The sequence below is a fragment of the Diabrotica virgifera genome, chromosome 5 (assembly GCF_917563875.1).
Source record: "Diabrotica virgifera virgifera chromosome 5, PGI_DIABVI_V3a".
Taxonomy (NCBI): Eukaryota; Metazoa; Arthropoda; class Insecta; order Coleoptera; family Chrysomelidae; genus Diabrotica; species Diabrotica virgifera.
Window position 1 is genome coordinate 232,781,622 of NC_065447.1, and position 22,305 is coordinate 232,803,926.

The 22,305-nt window shown below is 33.5% G+C and overlaps 1 protein-coding gene across 2 annotated transcripts in view; it reads left to right on the top strand.

The window, feature by feature from the left end:
* LOC126884726 (dystrophin) overlaps positions 1 to 22,305 on the top strand; it is a 95,400-nt gene that overhangs the window by 67,269 nt on the left and 5,826 nt on the right. For both annotated transcript variants that reach the window (XM_050650855.1, XM_050650856.1), the window contains exons 7-9: positions 14,393 to 14,853; positions 15,778 to 16,038; positions 19,619 to 20,010. In XM_050650855.1, the coding sequence (XP_050506812.1) occupies positions 14,393 to 14,853; positions 15,778 to 16,038; positions 19,619 to 20,010 (1,114 nt within the window). The remainder of the gene's footprint in view (positions 1 to 14,392; positions 14,854 to 15,777; positions 16,039 to 19,618; positions 20,011 to 22,305) is intronic.

Sequence of the window (22,305 nt, forward strand, 5' to 3'; positions counted from 1 at the left end):
TTAAATATTTTCTTTTGAAATCCATTAAGCATATTTAGAAAGATTAAAAATTGGTTTTGAGGAATATTACGAATGAGAGTTGGTGGTGGAAAATTGATTTGTGAATCTGGAAGGGATATTTAGAAAGTAGGGGAATGGATGAGAAAGTGAGAGCAGAATGTTTTGAGCTGTCGAGAAGTGAAGTCGAGTAGTAGACGGTAGTGTACGGAGAGTGAGAAAGCCGGTAGTTCCGTGAGTGTGGAGTATCTATCGTGGAACGAGAAGTAGGCCAGGTCGAGAGTAAAAGAACCTCCTTGAGCCAAGAGTGTCCCGGTAGCTGATAGCAGTTTCGAAAAAGGTAGAACACAGCATCACGACAAAAGCAGGAACGAGAGCTATTCGAGCTAGTTTTTCAAAGGAGAACATTACTGGAAGCCAGGACGAGGTTTGATCGCAGCCAAGGATAGCAGGAAACGGGTCTTGTGTGAGGGCATTTTCAGTTCACCAGGAAAAGGTCAGTCTCATTTGTTTGGACATGAATGTATGGGTTTTTCGTATTAAATTCCACATAAAAAATTGAATAACATAATCAATAATATCAGAAAAGCTTCATCAAAGTTAAATAGAGTTGTTCCTAATAACTCCTAATAGTTAAATGTTAATAAAAACTTTCAATTGAAAACCAAAAGGAAATAAGATTCCCATTTGTAAATGTTATGTTTAAGAATAATAAGAAATAGCAAATATTAAGCATTGATTGCCTTTTAAATAAAATAAAAAATATTTTGATTATAATTGTAACCCATATGTGTATTTTTTTTTACTCTTTTCTTTTCTATCCCGATTAGGAACCATTAAGAAATATTTGAAGCCACGAAAGTAAGTAATTAATTTATAATTCGCCCTGAGATTGAAAACATATTGATATGTGATCTGGTTAATTAATTAGATTAGTATTAATACATTGATTAAATTAAGTGACATATAAGAATATTATCTCATATCAATAATCAAGATCACATCAACTGTCGTCCAACGTGGAGGGCATTGTAAAGTATTTCTAGTGGCAAATTTGAAGGATAGAAAGAGTAAAGCCGGTATTTGAAAATTTATATGCCTGTGGTAAAAAGTGAGATACTTACATTTGATAACATAAAATTTTAGATCTCTTTAGGTACAAATTTTACATAACTGATTTAATATTTTATTTTTACGATATTTACATTTGATATATTTATTGACAATTTATAATATTTGGGTAAAAAAAAAGTCGTCTTGGTAACATACTAGTAAAATTTCATATTTGGCGGGGATAATACTTCTTGAAAACAAATGTCTGTGACAAGAAGCCAAAGCAAGGACAACAAAAAACAAAAAGAACATTCAGACCAAGAAGATATTTTAGACACGACAATCATGGCATCAGAACAGCAAGAATTATCAGGAATAGATAAACTATTACAACTGATGCAACTCCAGTCACAAAAACTGGATGACAATCAACGAAAAGTGGATCGAAAAATGGATGAAACACAACAAAAATTGGATCAGAAAATGGATAAAGTGGAGAAAAAAATGGATGACAATCAACAGGAAACAAAACAAGCGATAGAAGAGAACAATAAGAAAATAGAGGAACGCATAGAAAAGTATGAAATGAAAATTAAAGATCACATGCAAAAACAAGAAATGAGAATGAAGGACCACATGAAAGAACAAGAAATGAAAATTCAAAATAAAATGAAGGAGTTAACGAATTGCCAGAAAAAAGAAATGGAAAGTTTGGAAAACAAGTTGCAAAACGCTATTCAAGCAGACATAGAAGAAGTGGAAAGAAAGATTGCGGAAATCAATACGCAACAAAATGTCGGAGAAAGAAGAGAAATGGTTATACATAGCACAGATGACGTGAAGATAAGGTTTGGCGGGGATGTAAGAAGATTACACCCAGTGCCGTTCATTAATAGCCTGAAAAAGAAAATACAACACATCGGAAATTTCGATACAGCAAAAGAAACTATCAGAAACCATCTCAAATATGAAGCAAGCCTATGGTTCGATAGTAAAGAAGAAGAATTCGGCAATTGGCAACAATTTGAACAAAAATTTTTGAATTATTTCTGGGGAAAGGTCCAACAATTGGAAATTAACAAGGAATTGCAAAATGGGAAATACAATGATAGGATGGGTGTATCAGAAAGGACATATGCTTTGCAAATTTACAATAATGCAAAACATTTACAATATAATTACTCATCGGAACAATTAGTCGAACTGATTGCAAGACATTTCGAGGAAACGCTGGAAGACCATATCACATTGCAAAATTACAAAGACATAGATAGTTTATGCCAATTCCTACAAATAAGAGAATCACGTCTAAGAGAAAGAAAATCAAGAAGGTCGCGAGAAGATTACAGGCCCCGAGAAACACAAGATTACAGAGATAGAAATCAAAATAGGAGGGACTATACAAGACGAGATTTTAATCCCAGAAGGGAAAACGAAAATAGAGACAACGGAAGAGGAAATTATGAACAAAGAAATAGGCAATGGAATGAGGACAGAAATCGAGAATACCAGAATAGAAACACCACACGCTCAAATCAAGAAAACAGAAATAATGGTAGACAAAATGAACAGGGATATCGAGAAAACCGAAACAGATCCGACAGACCAAGAGAAAATAGAAGAGAAGTAAATAATACCCAGACAGATGAATATGACGGAGAGAGACATTATGACGAAAATATAAACAACGATGAGCAACCGGCGTCTTTTCACGACGGCGCTCACTAAAAACCAAAAATCAAACAGGAATCTTTTGTCACCCCAAGGAGTTTATTAAATTGGCAGGAAACAACGAAAAGAAAAATGGAGTTAATTTAAAATTTGTGGATGGATTTATCAACGAGAAACCAATTAAAATTATGATAGACACTGGATCTGAAATAACATTGGTCAACAGAAAACTAATAGAAGAAGTTAACTTAACAAATTTAATTTACAAAATACCTAGGGTAAATTTAGTGGGCGCAAACAAACGGACATTGGCAACTATAAATGAAGGCATACGAGTAATGGTACGACTGGGTAAGAAGATGTATGCACTACAATGTGTAATAATGCCAAACATGTCACATGACATGATAGTAGGAGTTGACGAATTGGCAGAAAAACATGTAGTGATAAATTTTAAAAATAATACGATGAATCTAACAGAAGAAAAAGAAGAAGAACAGGACAAGGAACAGGAGAAACAAAATACGGACGAATCAGGTAAAGAACAAACAGTGGAAATGAATTTGGCAACGAAGCAAGGACAAAGAAGAAAAGGGAGAAAAAGTCAGAAAAAGACAAAAGAAAATGAAACCTGTGGCTCCTCAAAAGAAGAGTTGAGCCCAGAAGAAGAAAATTTGAGAGTATCAGAAACAAAGGAAACCTGGGATTCCTCAAAAGAAGAGACGAGCGCAGGAGAAGAAGAAATAAAGCAAAAAAAATGAAAGCGAAAAAGATATGATCGAAACAGTGGCATTTGAAGAGGAGGCATATGAAAACGAGGATGCAGAATACACGATAAAAGTATGTGAAAAATCGGAGGAAAAAGACAGAAGATTAATATGGGAAAAAGGGAAAGACAACATAATAGCCGACACTCTAACACAGGATGAGGACACTGAAAATAAGGAAACAATTACTCTACAGGTGGGACTAATTAGAGTAATACAAGAAGAAGGGGTATAAGACGTAGATTAAAGTAAGGAAATATACAGGGAGTTGGTTTTGCCTCGAGAAAATTTATTTAAAAATGCAGATAAATTTTATCGAATACAAGGCGGGGATTTGTTATATTTCTATTTGATATAAAAATTAAAATTTGATAATTATAAACAAAATTCAATTTAATATAAAATATTTTCAATTTTCTCAACCACGGGCATATAAATTTAGAACAACCTGTATACAACAAATTGTTATATTTAATTTTAAGAAGTGATTAGAATAAGCGTACGAAACTCGGAACAATGTGCTTAGATAAACAAAGTGAATGACGCGTACCATTATCGTTCTTCTCGGAAGGTCGATCATTAGCCTATGCTAAATAAAACTCAGTGAAATAGATGATAGTTCATTATCGTTTTTCGCGGAAGGTTTCGATCATTAGCCTATGCTAAATAAGACTCATTTGAAAGAGAGAATAGGTCATTAAAATTTGTAAATAGTTAGAAAGTATTTTAGAATGGGAATTAAATATTTTCTTTTGAAATCCATTAAGCATATTTAGAAAGATTAAAAATTGGTTTTGAGGAATATTACGAATGAGAGTTGGTGGTGGAAAATTGATTTGTGAATCTGGAAGGGATATTTAGAAAGTAGGGGAATGGATGAGAAAGTGAGAGCAGAATGTTTTGAGCTGTCGAGAAGTGAAGTCGAGTAGTAGACGGTAGTGTACGGAGAGTGAGAAAGCCGGTAGTTCCGTGAGTGTGGAGTATCTATCGTGGAACGAGAAGTAGGCCAGGTCGAGAGTAAAAGAACCTCCTTGAGCCAAGAGTGTCCCGGTAGCTGATAGCAGTTTCGAAAAAGGTAGAACACAGCATCACGACAAAAGCAGGAACGAGAGCTATTCGAGCTAGTTTTTCAAAGGAGAACATTACTGGAAGCCAGGACGAGGTTTGATCGCAGCCAAGGATAGCAGGAAACGGGTCTTGTGTGAGGACATTTTCAGTTCACCAGGAAAAGGTCAGTCTCATTTGTTTGGACATGAATGTATGGGTTTTTCGTATTAAATTCCACATAAAAAATTGAATAACATAATCAATAATATCAGAAAAGCTTCATCAAAGTTAAATAGAGTTGTTCCTAATAACTCCTAATAGTTAAATGTTAATAAAAACTTTCAATTGAAAACCAAAAGGAAATAAGATTCCCATTTGTAAATGTTATGTTTAAGAATAATAAGAAATAGCAAATATTAAGCATTGATTGCCTTTTAAATAAAATAAAAAATATTTTGATTATAATTGTAACCCATATGTGTATTTTTTTACTCTTTTCTTTTCTATCCCGATTAGGAACCATTAAGAAATATTTGAAGCCACGAAAGTAAGTAATTAATTTATAATTCGCCCTGAGATTGAAAACATATTGATATGTGATCTGGTTAATTAATTAGATTAGTATTAATACATTGATTAAATTAAGTGACATATAAGAATATTATCTCATATCAATAATCAAGATCACATCAGTATATTTTATTAATCTTACGCTATATTATATTTAATAATAATCAATAAATATATTGTAATAATAAAATAATAAATAAATATAATAATTAATAAAATAAAATGGTTTTATTAATAATTGTGTTTTATTTATATTGATATTCATGTTCTTTCGATGGTACTAATTTTGATCATATTGATATCGAGTATCGAGTCGAGTGGAGTATCTCAAACTAAAGTGCATTGTAAATGTAACATTGTAACCTATTGGATTAAAAAAACCGAAAACCGGTTTTTGGAAAAACCGTTTTTTTTGGCCGGTTATAACCGCCAGGTTAAATCGTAAGCAAGAAAAACCGGTATAACCGAAAACCGGTGTTTTGTCAAAAACCACCATCCCTACTATCAAAAGACATCCGCCAATCTGTTTCTAGCTGCTGTAAACGAAGTTATTATTACCAATATGATCGCCAACATTCGATGACGGATAGGGTACTGAAAAAGGAAGATTCTTTTTTTAAATAGTACATTTTCTCTAGTCCGGTATGCACTAGGGGAGAGTTGGACAAAACCGGGTAGGTTGATAAAACCGGGTACCCCTTAATTCTTCTGTCTGCTGCTATCTATTAGACAATGTTAAAATTAGTGTCCCTTTACCACCAACAGTCGTGTGTATTCATTTCTACCTCATTTGAGTAATCTGTGCCGGAGCAGTAAGACCTCACCTGTTTTTTGATGCAGGAAACTCGATTTTTAAGGTAAGTTTATGCTGTTTTCTCCTCTAATGAATAACTAATGGCCATTTCAAAATTTAATAAATGTAACCTTTAATCTATTTGGTCAAAGATTTTCAATGTCTTGTTTACGAGTTTGACAAAACCGGGTAGTCCGAAAATCGACAAAACCGGGTACCCGATTTTATCAGACCTGTTGTTACTTCCAGTTTCTGCAGTGGTTTTTTTGCTTTTAGTTAACTACAACGTGTGGCTTCTTCTGTTGAAGAAGCTAGTAAGAAAGCTAGTAGGAAAAATTTAAAAAAATCTCCAGTCGTAAAAATGGTAAAACTAAATGAACTGGACAAAAAAAAAAGAAAAAACGTGGTATAAAGGGCTGCACCAAAAACAAAATTTTGGAGAGTTTGGAGGAAGAAGATAATATGACGATGCGTGTCTATATTACAATTAACTATTTTCAAATTATAATGCGAAGGAAGGCTGGATAAAATGTGTGTCTTGCACCAAATGAGCTTATGACGCCTGTAGTGCATATGATGATGTAGATGAAGTTTTTATTTGTGACTTCTGTTCATAGATTTTCGATTTTTGTTCACATACTTTTAAAAATATTTTATTTTCTGCCCATTAGTCTTTTTATATGGTAATTAAGTTACTACCCGGTTTTATCATACCGGTTGGACAAAACCGGGCATTTTGCAATATTTTCATAAAAATAAAAAAAATTAAAAATCTAAGAATATTTTTAAAAATTGACGTTTTCATATCAAACTTAAGTCATTTGAGAATATTTCAATCTGCAGTAAACATTTGCTACTCTCACATAGCAAAAGATACAGACGGTTTTTGGAGTGGTACGCGGTTTTGTCCAACTTTCCCCTACATGTTGTTTTATCGTGCATTTTAACGTAGGATTTAAAAACGTGTGTAAGTGTAGATATGTTTACATTTCTTAGTGTGTTTTCATGCATAACTGGGGCAAACTTTCATAGTACGTTACAAAAAAAAGAATGGTTATCAGTGTGTTGACGTATTTTAGTTTTTTTAAGTTTACTTAGATGTTAAAAATGTATTTTAATAGGCCATGGTAGTAAAGTATTCTACGTAAAATATTATTATTTTTAAGAAAAACTAAAACACGTCGATTTTTGATTTTAATTATTGATCATTTACAAATAAAATTATTATACAGTGTGATAAAATACACACTACTACTCTATGTTCTCTTCGGATAAATCGTTTTTCTGGTTATAGCGCCATCTATCAACAGTGCAAAAAGAATGATTCGAATAATAGCTTAGAGTAGGGAGAATTTTACACTTCCCTAAGTAGTGTAAAATTATCCCTACTCTAAGAATAATAGTTACTAATCGTTCATAAAAATCCAAATCTGAATAAAAAATGGGGGTTCCTGTTTTGAAAAAAAATGAAGACTTGTTTTTTAGTTTTTCAATCAGAAAAAGTAGCGCCCGAAATCTTAGTCTATGATTTTTTTTGTGACGGATATTCTTGAGTTGTGGTTGATTTCATGTAATCGAATGAACTATCTTTCAGTAAAATCGTCCCAGGAACGCAACTCATAAATATTGGCAATATCATTTTAAAGTCTTCTACTTTAAAATGTATAATATATGTCTGAACTGCCGATATAATAAATGAGTCAGATTAAATAAATTATTAGAGGAATTTTTCACTAAGCAACAACATTTGTGTTTAATTTAGTAATATTTTGTATTTTGACAACGACATCTGATTTGGGCGTCGAAACGTTAATAAAATCATTTTTTTAGTTAAATTGTGGCTAAATTTTGGTTATTGGTTAAATTTCCCATTTCGAATAGTTGATTGCAAAAATGCCACAAGGAAATAGCTTCAGAACAACATTACAAACAATAAGTCCATATTTTTGTAAATTAGATTTAGATGTCTATTCGATTTTGAAATACTAATAATGATGTCAATTTTTTATGTGTCAAAACTATTTTAAACATTTTAAACTATATCGAAAGTTAAAAATTGACTACTTAACGATATATTTATTTTCAAAAAAAATTACCATGTGTTGACCCACGTGGGCCCACAAATTACCCATCTGGCACTCAATTAATCATTGGTTTCATTATTATAGTACTCGTTGAAAATTAAGTTTGTTTAATATATTCCGGTGGAATCTTTACATTTTGATCTATTTTTATCTATACTTAAAACAACATTCTTGGTGGCCCTTGTTTTTTTTTTATGAAATCCGCATGGTAATGAAAAATTAATTTACGAGGATACGAGGCGTATAGACCTGGATCCCGCGTAAGAAAAAAAAGTTGATTAATAGCAAGCTGAAAATTTGTTAATAGCTTAACGGTGTCTAGTCGGACAAACTTTGATGCACGGGAACACTGGAACAGGGGAAGTTTTAACTGTGGAGCATGATAAACGTGTCGTCCTCACAAGTTTATGATTGTGAAAAATAACAAGTTGTTTTTAAGTTTATTCGATAGCCAACGTTATGTAATATATGAGAAAATGTTTGTCCGACAAAAATGTTGGGCATTTTAACGAGTCCGACACGTAGAACATGTCACATCACCGGAATTATGTTGGTGATGAATAGCAGTCTGATTTTTGGATGAGAGTTTAATGAAAGGTTAAAAAAGCAATTGGAAGTTATGTCCGACAAAATTAATGGGAAGTTTTCGTAGTCGGACATTCTAAACAGGTAAGATATACACAAAAATGCTGGTGATAAATAGCTTTCCGACAAAGATGAAATTTAATTAAGTAAATTATTCCTTACCAAGAATGACTGTTGTCGGAAAAAAATAAGGGGTAGATTTTGTAGTCGGACAATTTAAAAAAATAATTTTTGAAATTTCAATAAGGGGTGATCATTCTATGTCAAAAGTACCTGCAGTCAATTACAATCGATATCTTTCGATTTATCTCAACATCATTTAGACACCTCACTGTAATACATTTATAGTAGATCAGGCAAAGTATATTATGGATTGAGTGGTCTAGCTATCTTTGTCTGCCACATGCGCGGGATCGCTTGGTTAAAAGAGATAGATAGACCACCTATCGACTTTTTGCACTGTATTCCCTGTCTACCCTTATGTCTATGAATACATTTCCATTTAAGAAAACTGTCACTTTTGACAATAATTCATAATAAATTGCAATCGTAACTTCAAATTTAAACTAATTGATTTATTTTGGCAGCAAATTATTTCTAGCCATGTGACATATTAATTACATTATTATTTAATTTGTAGAAAGTTGAGAAAAATTACGTTATACAATTTTAATAATAATTTATTTAGGTACCCTTTTTCAATCAAGCAAAGCATTACAGCACGAATAATGATATTCAATAGAATTTTCACAATTATCTGGCAACTGAACCTCATTGAATTGATGACCAAGCATTTTACATACATTTTACGAACTTTGTAAAATGTTCGAAAATTACTCAAAAATGTTCCGTTGAATGGTTTCACTTTTGATTTGGCGACTTAAAATTTAAACTGTTGACACTCAAAAATAGACACAAAAACACTCCATAGTTAATATAAATTTTAATTTCCAACACACGTGGCAAACAGAAACTCAGAGACCATGTACTTTCAAATACTACTTTGTATAGCACAAAGTGTCACACTGACAAATGCAGCCTTCTATTATAATACATACTTCTAAGCAAAATGTGTCATATTTACGTCTATTCTTATAAGCACCGGAGTTTTACACTCTTCACATTTTTCAATGTCGTTTACAGGGTTAAGATTTAAGTATGGAAAAAAGTGTATACAACGTTTTTTGGAGGAAATTTTCCGTACTTTCTGATGCGCCTAATTAGAAAACCCTAAGAGATTGCTTTCACATGTTCTTTGACATTTTTTATTATCATTTTGAGAATATCTAGAACAAACTCCACCCAAAAAAATAATTGTTTTGCTATAAATACATGCATTGATACTTACCTTACTGTTTTTGGAGTGTGCATGTATATATATGCACATGCAAATATGTGAATATAAATAATAATATACAGCTAAAATAGCTTTATCAATATGTGACTAAGTCATTATGAAAAAATGTTTTTTATTTATTTCCTTCGATTTGCCCAAACTTTTTGTCCGACATATAACTTTTTGCGTTACAAAATATAATTTTTACATAAACAAATCAAAATTAGCTTGCTATTTATCACCAACATTTTTGTCTATATCTTACATGTTTAGAATGTCCGACTAGGACAATTTCCCAGTAATTTTGTCCGACAGAACTTCCAATTGCTTTTTTAACCTTTCATTAAACTCTCATGCAAAAATCAGACTGCTATTCATCACCAACATAATTCCTGTGATGTGACATGTTCTACGTGTCGGACTCGTTAAAATGCCCAACCTTTTTGTCGGACAAACATTTTTTCATATATTATATAACGTTGGCTATTGAATAAACTTAAAAACAACTTGCTATTTTTCACCATCATAAACTTGTCAGGACGACACGTTTATCATGGTCCACCGTTAAAACTTCCCCTGTTCCAGTATTCCCATGCATCAATGTTTGTCCGACTAGACACCGTTAAGCTATTAACAAATTTTCAGCTTGCTATTAATCAACTTTTTTTTCTTACGCGGGATCCAGGTCTAGTACATTAAAGACATCTAGCAAAACTTGCTCAACTTCGTAAATAGAATTTTCGTCAGTTTAGACATTTCTTATGGTAAACAACATGCTTTCGTCTTCTTTAGGTGCCGTCTTTAATGGAGGTTGGCCATGACTTCTTCCTGCGCTTTTCTTACTAGAGTTTGGAGGTTACAGTCTTTTTTTTTCCTTCCATTATTAGTTGTAGAAAGTTATTTCTCTCGTGTCTGAATATACTGGGTTGGGATAAAGTATGGAACCAAGCAAATATCTTTGAAACGAAAAGAACAATCTAACAATTTAACTACATGGTATACAGAAAATCCAGGGAGTTACCCTCTTTTAGAAAAGAACAATATTTATGAAACTTTGCATGCAAGTACAGTGACGCAAAAGGCATATGTTGCCATATTTTTTGTTATTATTCCACTTCCGGTTTCACCGAAAATACCCTTAGCTTATTTAATTGAAATGGAACACCCTGTATATATTTGCGAATTTTAAAAGAACTTGTTATTTTTAATTCATACATACCAAATTTGGTACAAAAAATTTGTTAAAAAGTGTTTGTAGATAACTTTTTGTATTAATACAACGTAGTACGAAATAAACGATTACCATCTATACCAGTGATACTCAACCTGCGGCCCACGGGCCGCATGCGGCCCTCTAGCGTTTTTTATGCGGCCCGAAGGCTAACTAAAGGGACCTGTAAAAGATCAAATTATTTGTTAAATTTCACGTGTTTTTCAAATTATTTGATAGTGTGCCGATGTGTTTGAGGCGTGTTTGTGCATGAGGCAGAAATTTTTTAAGAAATCTGAGCAGGCATTATTAACTTTTAATAATAAATTATTGAAGTTAGTGAACAAATACCTATTTTAAAAATAATCAATACTTATTTATTACATTGCAACGACTCATTTAGTAATCACAAGGAAAATTCAGGTCCGGATTAACAAAAAAAATTTAAATAATTGTGACTTTGAAACAACACACTGTATATTGAAATTTTCAAAATTCGTTAGCACATTTGAAAACAGCACAAAAACTAAGTTTAATTGCTCGCTTCAATTTTTTGCGCAGACAATTTAATGACATTAATTTTAAAATTATGTCGAAATTTTTGTTTTGAAAGTTCGAGTATCGAGTTCGAGTTCTTAAAAATTCTGACATAATTTCAAAATTAAAGTCATTAAATTTTCTGCATAAAAAATAGAAGCGAACCATTAAAATTAGTTTTTTGTGCTCTTTTCAAATGTGCAAACGGGTTTTGAAAATTTCAATAGACAGGATGTTTCAAGGCCACAATGAATTTATAATTATGTTTAATTCGAGCCTGGATTTTTCTTGTGATTAGTAGTTGGGTGGTTTGGGTTCTAAATGATATGTACCAAATCTCAAAAAAATATACAAGGCCATCTAAAGTTATGGGTCCAGAAAAAATAGGCAAAACGGTAAAACACCCTTTAACTCGGTTATAAAAATCGGTAGGACAATAAATTCAGTACCTTTAATTTACCTCTATTCACCATTTAAGTATTCCCGTTTCCAAATGAAACACATACTACTTCACCTTGATTGCGGCCCGCAAGCTGTTGCAATGGCTACTATGTGGCCCAGAAAAGAAAAAGGTTAAGTATCGCTGATCTATACTGTAGACTAAAATTGTTGTTTACATGCACTGCATGACTTATTCGAATTTAGTATAGTAGGTAAAACTGTTACTAAACTGATTGACAGAAATAAGTTGTATTAAAAATGGTTCATTTAAGTGAAAAAGATCGTATTGAAATATTAATGATAATAGGTTATGGTGAATTTGCATTTTTTGGAAGTGAATTTTCCAAATCGATGGATTGGACGTAGAGGATTCATAGAGTGGCTCGCTCGTTCTCCGGACCTCAACCTGTTAGATTTTGTTTTCTTTGGGGTTATCTAAAATCACGTGCTTACGTTAGGCGACCAACATGCTTGCAGGATTTGAGACAAAGAATAATTGATGAATGTGAACTAATACGTGGAGAAATCTTGCAAAAAGTGACTCACGAATTTATTTATAGGCTTGCACGTTGTCAGGAGGTGAACACCAAACATTTAAAATTATTTTTTTTTATTTTTAATATCATTGGTCTAACGTAAATAAATTAACCTATTTTTCAACTGTAAAGAGATTTATTTCTTGTTTTAATAGTTTTTTCTTCCAAACTTGGTATGTATGAATTAAAAATAACAAGTTCTTTTAAAATCTGCAAAAATATACAGGGTGTCCCATTTAAAGTAAATAAGTTAAGGCTATTTCCGCTGAAACCGGAAGTGGAGTAGTAACAAAAAATATGGCATCAGATGCCTTTTGCGTCACTGTACTTGCAAGCAAAGTTTCATAAATATTGTTCTTTTCGTTTCAAAGATATTTGCTTGGTTCCATACTTTATCCCAACTCTGTATAAAAAATATATGTATGTCCAAGATAAGCTGTTTTCCGTTTTTTAATAATTTCTACAAGTTCACCATCTCTATTATCTAAGTCATCTCTATTCTAAGCCATCTGAGTCTTAAAACTTCTTCATTTATAACATGGCCAGTCCTTGGAATTTTTAGAATGCGGCGAAATATGCACCTCTCAAAGTTTTCCAGGCGTCGCACAGTGGTTCCAAATGATGAAAACGTGGTCATGAGGTAAAATAAAAAATCTCTATTGAGGTATTTTCATCTTTACAGTTGTTTACAGGGCAGCTCACACATTCTGTCCGTAAACGAATTAATTTAATTTATTTGAAGGCACGGTTCGAAAGACTGTGCATCACGACTGCAGGGTTAAATAGACAGTTTGGTTTCGTCTCCATGTAGCCCCTCTGATGAGGTCTGGGGAGACTGGAACGTACGTAAGAAGATATTTGTCTTTTATTTCATATAATGTGTTTATGTTTGGCTTATTCTTTTTCGTCATTACGATCGTTTTTGTTTTATTTAAATTAATTTTAAGACCATATTTTTCACTCTCGCTCACTACCTTGTTCAGCAGATTTTGTATTTCAATATCATCGACATTATTCCATTGACTTTAAATCCTTCTTGTGCCTCATCCAGAGCTCGTGCACTCCTCTAAGTACAGGTTGAACTCGGCTTGGATTTTTATGGACTCAATGTCGCCAATCTCCTTTATAATAAATGCATTTTGGTTCCAATATAGTTCAGGTATTATTATATAATTGGGGTCGTGCTTGACATTATCAAAGGACTTTTCATAATCTATGAAACACAAAAACATATTCAGATTTTTGTTAATGGTGACATTTTTGCATGAGCACAATGAAACTAAACAAGACCTCTCGGGTTTCCATACTGTTCCTGAAACAAAATGGTTTTCGACCCATATCCTCTTCACATTTTTGTGAATTCCGTTATGAATTATTTTCAGAAATAACTTTAACATATGGGACATGAGATGAGACTTTTCGGTCGAAAGTCGTTACAATTTTTAGCGTTGTTGTATTTAGGGAGCGGCCCAAACTTAGATGTTATTTTGCAATTTTTAAATATATGACTGAAAATTTGTTTTATTTATTGATTTGATTTCTTGTACCAAAAGTTTTTATATCAACCAGAATGTACCAGAAGAGTAGATCATGGGGTTATCTTTTATCGAATTTACATGCACTGATAGCTAGACAAAACCGTTAAAATCTGTCCCAAACTCTTCAATAATCTCCTACGCGAACGCCCATTTAATTGTTAGTGATATAATTTTAATAAAACCGTTCAAGTAGTTCCTTTTTTTAATCTATGTACTTTTCTTTTCAGGTGAAATATCTCCCGGTCCTTCTAGCGTCCAACCACCATGGGAGCGGGCCATCACGCCCAACAAAGTACCGTACTATATAAATCATAGCACGGAAACCACCCATTGGGACCACCCTCAGATGTTGGACTTAGCCGCTTGTCTTCTTCAACTCAACGAAGTTCGTTTTTCCGCTTACCGCACAGCTTTGAAACTGCGCGCCATCCAGAAGAAGCTATGTCTTGATCTCGTTAGTATAAGTGGTGCTTCGGAAGCCTTCGACTTGCATGGTTTAAGGGCACAAAATGACAAAATTCTGGACGTCGCTGATATGGTGTTGGTGTTGCGAGCGATATTCGGGAATATTATCGCTAATGAAACTGTTCAGATTGATGTTCCCCTTTGTGTGGATTTAGCGTTAAATTGGTTGTTGAATGTGTATGATAGTCAACGCACAGGACAAATTAGAGTACTTAGTTTTAAGGTAAAGTAATTTTTCTTACATGTATTAGTTTTATTCAATCTAATAATTTAATAGAAATATCAAAAAAGGGGAGCGCAAATTTTAGAGTGAGGTGATAAAGACATATTGCTCTTTGCTCATCAATACCCATATACCAACAAACCAATCAACGCATTTTATCTATAAACAATAGACGTAGAAATGGTAAAAACAGCCATTAGCAAACTAAAAAATGGAAAATAATGTAGACCAGACAGAGTATGCACAATTATTAAAATACGGCACGAAGAAACTGATGAGATCTTTAACACAAATCTTTAAGAGGAAAGGAACATTTAATCATTTTTTTCGAATCCTGAAAAAACTAATAAGTATTTTTGAAAAATTTAAACGCAGAATGAAAGATTACTTTATTACCGAGGGCCGAAAGTCCCTTAGAATGAATAAAAAGTTTTTTTTTTAATGAGATATTTGAAATTAAAAATCACACTAAATTTTCTCTTAGTTTTTCACCCCTGTAACTTATTAAAATAAACATTATAGAAGTTTTCAGGGACTTTCGGCCCTCGGTAATAACGTAATCTTTCATTCTGCGTTTAAATTGTTTAAAAATACTTATTAGTTTTCTCAGGATTCGAAAAAATGAATCCCATTTAAATAGCATTGAAGCCGAAAGTTCGTACCCATCCCCTTAATAGACGTCGGAATGTTTAGGAAGTTCCTAACCAATGGAAAGTGTCATTAGTGGCATACATATCGTCTATCTACAAAAAAGGCAACAATGACGCATAACGATAATAAACGCATTGTTTATCATCGTTAAATCCATCCTATTCCGAGTCGCGAGTCATAATCCTATTTATCGTTCGTAAGGGAGCTGGTTATCATATATTTTATCAAATTTAACGTAGAAAGTTAAAATAACATGGTAGGTACTGTTTTTAGGTTGGATTAACACTTTTATCTAAAGGACATTTAGAAGATAAATATCGGTATTTGTTCCGATTGATAGCTGATCCACAGCAAAAAGCCGACCAACGAAAACTTGGACTGTTATTACATGATATCTTACAAGTACCCAGACAACTAGGAGAAGTAGCAGCTTTTGGAGGTTCTAATATAGAACCGAGTGTCCGCAGTTGCTTGGGAGAACGAGAAGATTTGGAGGCCACACACTTTTTAACGTGGCTAAAACAGGAACCACAGGTAAGATAATTATACTAATTTTTCATCGTCTTCTTTTTCTTCTTTATAAGCAATTCTGCTTGTTCGCTGGCGGATTGATACCTCTACGAAAGGTTGTCACTCCATTTTTTGTGCGGTCGGCAGATACTTCTTCTATCGATTGGTGATTTATCTCTTGCTATTTTGATCACACGGGTCTCCTGCATTCTGCTTATGTGGTTGGTCCTTTCTTCTTTTCTATTTAGTGTCCATTCGTTTATACACAGTGCGTTACATTTTCTTCTAATGCCTTCACTTCTCTTTCGATCTCTCATTGTATTTCCTGAAAATCTTCTCAGTACTCTCATCTCTGCCGTTTCCAGTAGTCTTTGTGGTGTGGCTGTGTCGGGTCTTGTTTCTGATGCATATGTGATTATTGGTCTTTTACTGGCTTTAAAGATTCTGGACTTCATCTCAGTGTTAATATGTCGGCTTCGCCATATAGTGTTATTAAGGCATCCTGTCAGTCTATTTGCTTTTTGTGCTTGATTTCTCAGTTCTTTATCCAGTCTCCATAGCTGGACAGTATAACTTCAAAGTATTTTATTTCCATTAATTGTTCAATACTGATGACAATTTCTATTTTACATCTGATTGATAACCCAATTCATCTAGTCCGAAAATGCTTCCTAAAGGAGCTAGAACTATTTGAAGATGGCGTCTGTTAATTAGTTTTTCTTAAATATCTCCAGAACGTTTCTATTTAGAAAAACGAAACTTGGTGCACATAATTATCTTTCAGCGTTAAATCGATTCCATCCATTTCAAATTTCTAGTACCGGTCATAGGCGTCCGTTTTGGGTCGGGCTACAGTTATATTATCGCATAACTTTTTTGTTTTTAATTTCTAAGCATTCTTGAGTCTGGATTATTAAAATGTAAGGTATTATAGTACCAAAAGGTACTCTTACATTAAGTCGATAAGATACATCGTTTTCTAGAAAAATTGATTTGAAAATTTTTCGTTTTTTGAATATCAAAAAAAGAATTTAAAAAAAACTATTTATAAAAATGAAAACTGGTACGTTTATTTATATTCCAGAGATGAATCGATTTCATTAATGGCGAATTTCTAATACCTGTCATATGGGTCCGTTTTGAGTAGGTCAACGGTTATTTTATTGCATAACTTTTTTGTCTTTAATTTTTAAGTATTTTTGATACTAGATTATTAAATTATGAGGTATTCTAGTACTAAAAGGTACTCTAGCTTTAAGTTGGTTAGCACCTCGCAAGGGTGGTAGAGAAGGCCGAGGCGCAAACCGCAGCCCTCCGAAGACTAACACCAAACATCGGAGGGCCTGGTAGCGCCAAACGGAGACTGTACCTACATACCGTACAGTCTACCCTTCTCTACGGGGCCCCGGTCTGGATCGAGGTTCTAAGGCACAAGAAGTATAAGGAAGTCTTGATTAAAGCGCAGAGGAAGCCTCTGTTGAACGTATGCAGTGCATATCGTACTGCATCAACCACGGCCCTACAGGTCATCGCGGGTGCCCCTCCTATACACCTGCTTGCCAGAGAGCGCACAACACTATACGAGTCAGAAAACGGTCACCTACCTGCGGTTAGAGCGGCCGCTAGAGAACGGCTTCTGGCTGACTGGCAAGCGGAATGGGAGGCAGAGACAACCAAGGCACAGTGGACCAAGAGACTGGTCCCGAACATAGGGGCGTGGTACGCTTGTAAGTTCCGGAGAACAAATTACTTTTTCACGCAGTTCCTGACGGGACACGGCTCTTTCCGGGCGTTCACGCACGGCATCGGTAAGAAACGATGACCTGTGCCTGGCCTGCCACGTGAGGGAGGACGCGGAACACTGCGTGTTCCGCTGTGGCGTGTTCGCTTGCGGGCAGACCAGGCTCAGGAATCGTTTCGGAGACGTCGGCCCCGAGAATATAATCAATCTAGCATTGGGTAGAAGGGACGATTTCGAATTCATCATCGATGTAATCACAGGTATAATAAAAGAGAGAGCAGCGCGAGAAAGGGCAGAGCAGGCCGGTTAAAAAACAAAAAAAAATAAATAAATAAAAAAAAATAATAAATAAAAAATTCTACGTTTTTTGGTGGTACATTATACTTACTCTACTGAATTTAGGTATGTAGGTATATGCGTAGGTAGGTAGACAAAGGTAGAAAATTGCATCAACTCTTTGAATTTTGGTATAATTAGGTATGCAGGTAAGCAAGGACAAATGTAGGAAAAAAAAATAAATAAATAAAAAAAACTCTACGTTCTTGGAGGTACATTATATTACTCTATTGAATTTAGGTATGTAGGTATATACGTAGACAGGTAAGTAAAGACAAAGGTAGAACGACCCTCCCGTTGAGGGCCGCCCCCCAGTCCCATGAATTGTCCCAATCGTGTTTTTGATCCCACATAGGGATCAAGTACCTCAATTACGGCCCTATCGTTTCCGATAGGAGCCTAGGAAACCCCCTCCTTGTAGGGACAGACACTCCAACTCTCCCCCTACCGCTTCTAGGTAGGGGGGAGGATATAGGCCATGTTCAAGAACACTTTACTTTAGACAGCGCGGAATGTCCCCATGTATCGTTCTCTATAGAACACGTCCAGGGACATTCCGGGTCGGAAGAAGGGGTGGTTTTAGTTGGTAGGCGGCTGGTTATGGGGGGCACGCGGGATGCATTGACTACGTGTGGTTGAAGCATCCTAACGTGTTCTCCTCTCCTGTCCGAGTCCAACAGTACTAGGGACACCTTCCCTAGTCTGCTATGAGCGTTCCCCTCAGTCCAAAAAAAAAAGCTTTAAGTTGGTAAAATACACCGTTTTTTTTTGAAAATTTTTTTCAATTTTTTTTTCAAATTCAGGAAACGAAAAATTTTCAAATCGATTTTTCTAGATGTGTATCCTACCGACTTAATACAAGAGTACCTTTTAGTACTAGAATACCTCACAATTTAATAATTCAGTATCAAAAATGCTTAAAACTTAAAGACAAAAAAGTTATGCGATAAAATAACCGTTGCCTTACCCAAAAAGGACGCCTATGACTGGTACCAGAAATTCACAATGGATGAAATCGATTTATCCCTAGAAGATAAATATGTGTACCAATTTTCGTTTTTCTAACTAGAAGCGTTCTGGAGGTATTTAAGAAAAACTAATTACAAGACGCCATCTTCAAAAAGCTCTAGCTCCCTTAGGAAACATTTTCGGACTAGATGAATTTGATTAAATTGTCTTAAAATTATCTGAGGAATCTCTTGTCTTCGTTTGTCGGTAGAGTTTCTGGACACCCTGTATAGAAGATAGATTACATATTTGAGTCTTACTCTGTCGAATGCTTTCTTCAAGTCAATCAGACTTAAAAACGCTGGTCTATTATACTCCAGTGATTTCTCAGTAATTTACTTTATGACGAATATTGCATCTGTACACGATCTTCCAGTACTAGAAACATTCTGTTCATCTGCTAAACTTATCCTCTGATTCACTAGTTCTTGTAAAATTTTAGTTGTAAGTTTTTGGGTAGTATATAACAAGTTGATACCTTAATTTTTTATGTACAAGACAACTGACAATTTATGTTAGTCCTTAGTTTGGTTACCTGTTCTTCATCGTCTCGCAGCGGCGGAAAATGCCAAGCACCAAGCAAAATGTAACTCTTGCAAGCAGTATCCAATTGTCGGCCTCAGATATCGCTGTTTAAAGTGCTTCAACTTCGACATGTGTCAATCCTGTTTCTTCTCCGGCCGCTTGACGAAAGGACACAAATTGAACCATCCGATGCACGAGTACTGTGCTGCGACTACTTCTGTCGAAGACGTCAGAGACTTCACGAAAGCTCTGAAAAATAAATTTAAGAGTAAGAGGTATTTCACGAAACATCCGAGGATGGGGTACTTACCAGTGAGGTCTGTTCTAGAAGGAGATGAATTGGAGAGTCCTGTAGCATCGCCACAGCATAACGATATGCATTCCAGGTAAGAACTAAATTTTACACAATTGTTGTTCAATCAATGTTCTATATTAAAAATAGTAATCTTTGAAATGAAAACTGTAATCCGGTCTGAGAAAAATATAAAGAAGAAGGTACAACTATGGGCTACCGTTAATTTTATATCTTCTTAAGTTGTTCCTTTGTTTGATATTATTAAACCTAAATTTGTACTTGTAATAAGGGTGAAACTGGTAAGGTTGTTTATGGCGCTTTCTGAACGAACTGAAATATACGTCTCTTGATTTCGTTTAACGGCGAATTCTTCTGTATTAGTTTTACTCCTAACTGAATATCGAGACCAAGTTTTCGTTGGAATTTTGCCACGCTGAATAGGCAGGAAATGAGGTGCAAATTATAGACCTCCCCTGGTCTTCTTTAATTTAGCATTTGTTTGGTTTGCAAGTCATAGAAACCACGGAGTCGTAACCAGAAACTTTGTCTCGTTAGAGGTTACATTTCTCAGGAAATAAAATTTCGATTTGTTTTAGTCAGATGTCGCTACGGCATCCATATCGAGTTATTTTATCGTGATTCGGTGGTACTATAGGGGAGTGCAATTAGAACGAAAACATGCATTGTTTCGGAAAAATTTAAACAAGCTTATATTTTTCTAAAAGTTTTTTTGTTAGTTTATATACATGTTAAAGTAAAAAGTTCTACTCGCAGATTTGGCCGTTAATTGTTTAACAATTGTTTTGTATAAATAATTTTAAAAATATCGGTAAATTCATCATTTTACTTTGATCAAATATATTTTTATTTTGTTTTTGATTATGATGAATCCGAATATGGCATTGCAATTTGAAAATTCTTATACAGAAGCTCTTATACAGTGTGTCTGCGTAGCTAGGAATCACATGGAAAACCTGTTTATTATTAATTTTACGAAAAAAAAGTTATTCTAAATAAAATGCTCTGGATAGTCAAAAATCTAAAGCTCAACCATCAGATATCAAATTTTATTAATTTTATACGAGTTATGTCAAAAATATACATTTCGTTAAAGAGTAAAGTACCTTTATATTCCAGAATATCAAAAAATGCTATTATGAAAAGTTGTTTGAAATTAGAAACTATGTCTAAATATACAATTACATCATTCTAATCGAAAAAAAAAATCAATCAATCAATTTCAATTTTTTCTCAAATTACGGGTACTTATCATCATTTTATTACAATTATGATAACTATTTTATTATCACTTTTATGAAAAAAGTTATTCTTCATAAAATGCTCTCACTCGTCTAAAATCTAAGATACAACCATCAGATATCAAACTTTTTTAATTTTATACGAGGTATGTAAAAAAATATGAATTTTTCTTAAGAGTTAAGTGCTTTTATTATTCACAATATTTTAATTAGAAGGATGTAATTGAACACTAAAACAAATTTTTTAATTTCAAACAACTTTTCTTAATAACAATTTTCGATATTGTGAAATGTAAAGGTACTTTACTCTTGAATGAAATTCATATTTTTTGACATACCTCGTATAACATTAATTAAATTTGATATTTGATGATCGCATCTTAAATTATATACGATGCAGAGTATTTTATAAAGAATAACTGTTTTTCGTAAAACTGATAATAAAGAAGTTATCCATAGGTTCCAAGTTACGCAGACATACTGTATAAGAGCTAAAAAAAATTTTTTTGCTGAACATTTATTATTGTTGAAACTTATTATTAAATGTATTTTAGGTAAGTTTTACAAAAAAAAATTTTGATCACTTTGTATTCTCCTTTTCATGAACATTTTTCAGTGCGTCACAAATTATAGAAAAAAAGGTAAGTCCGTGATAATACACATTTATGACATTTATTCTAACGTGACATTTTAGTTAAATCTGACAGTTGTCAAATTTTATTTTCAATTTGGAATAAAACCAAATCAATTGTGTCTATTGCATTTATAAAATGGTATTTTCTTTCATTTGTATAGTCTTATAAATTGTACAGATTATATTGATAATATTATTATTTTATTTAATAAATAATTCTTTTTTGATTATGGCGCCATCTATCGACAACTAGAATAATCACCGAACTAGAATAATTACCAAAGTGTTCACAGACGTGCCTTTTTTTCTGTCACATACAATTTAATGCGTTAGAGAGAAATCGAAAAACTGTGACGCACTGAAAGATGATCATGAGAAAAAGAATATAAACATTTTTTTAGCTGGTAATTTTCGGTTTTTGTATTACATTTTTGTTATCTTTCTTAATTTTCTTAAAAAGAAAAAGTTTATTTCATTTCTAAAGTAAAATAAT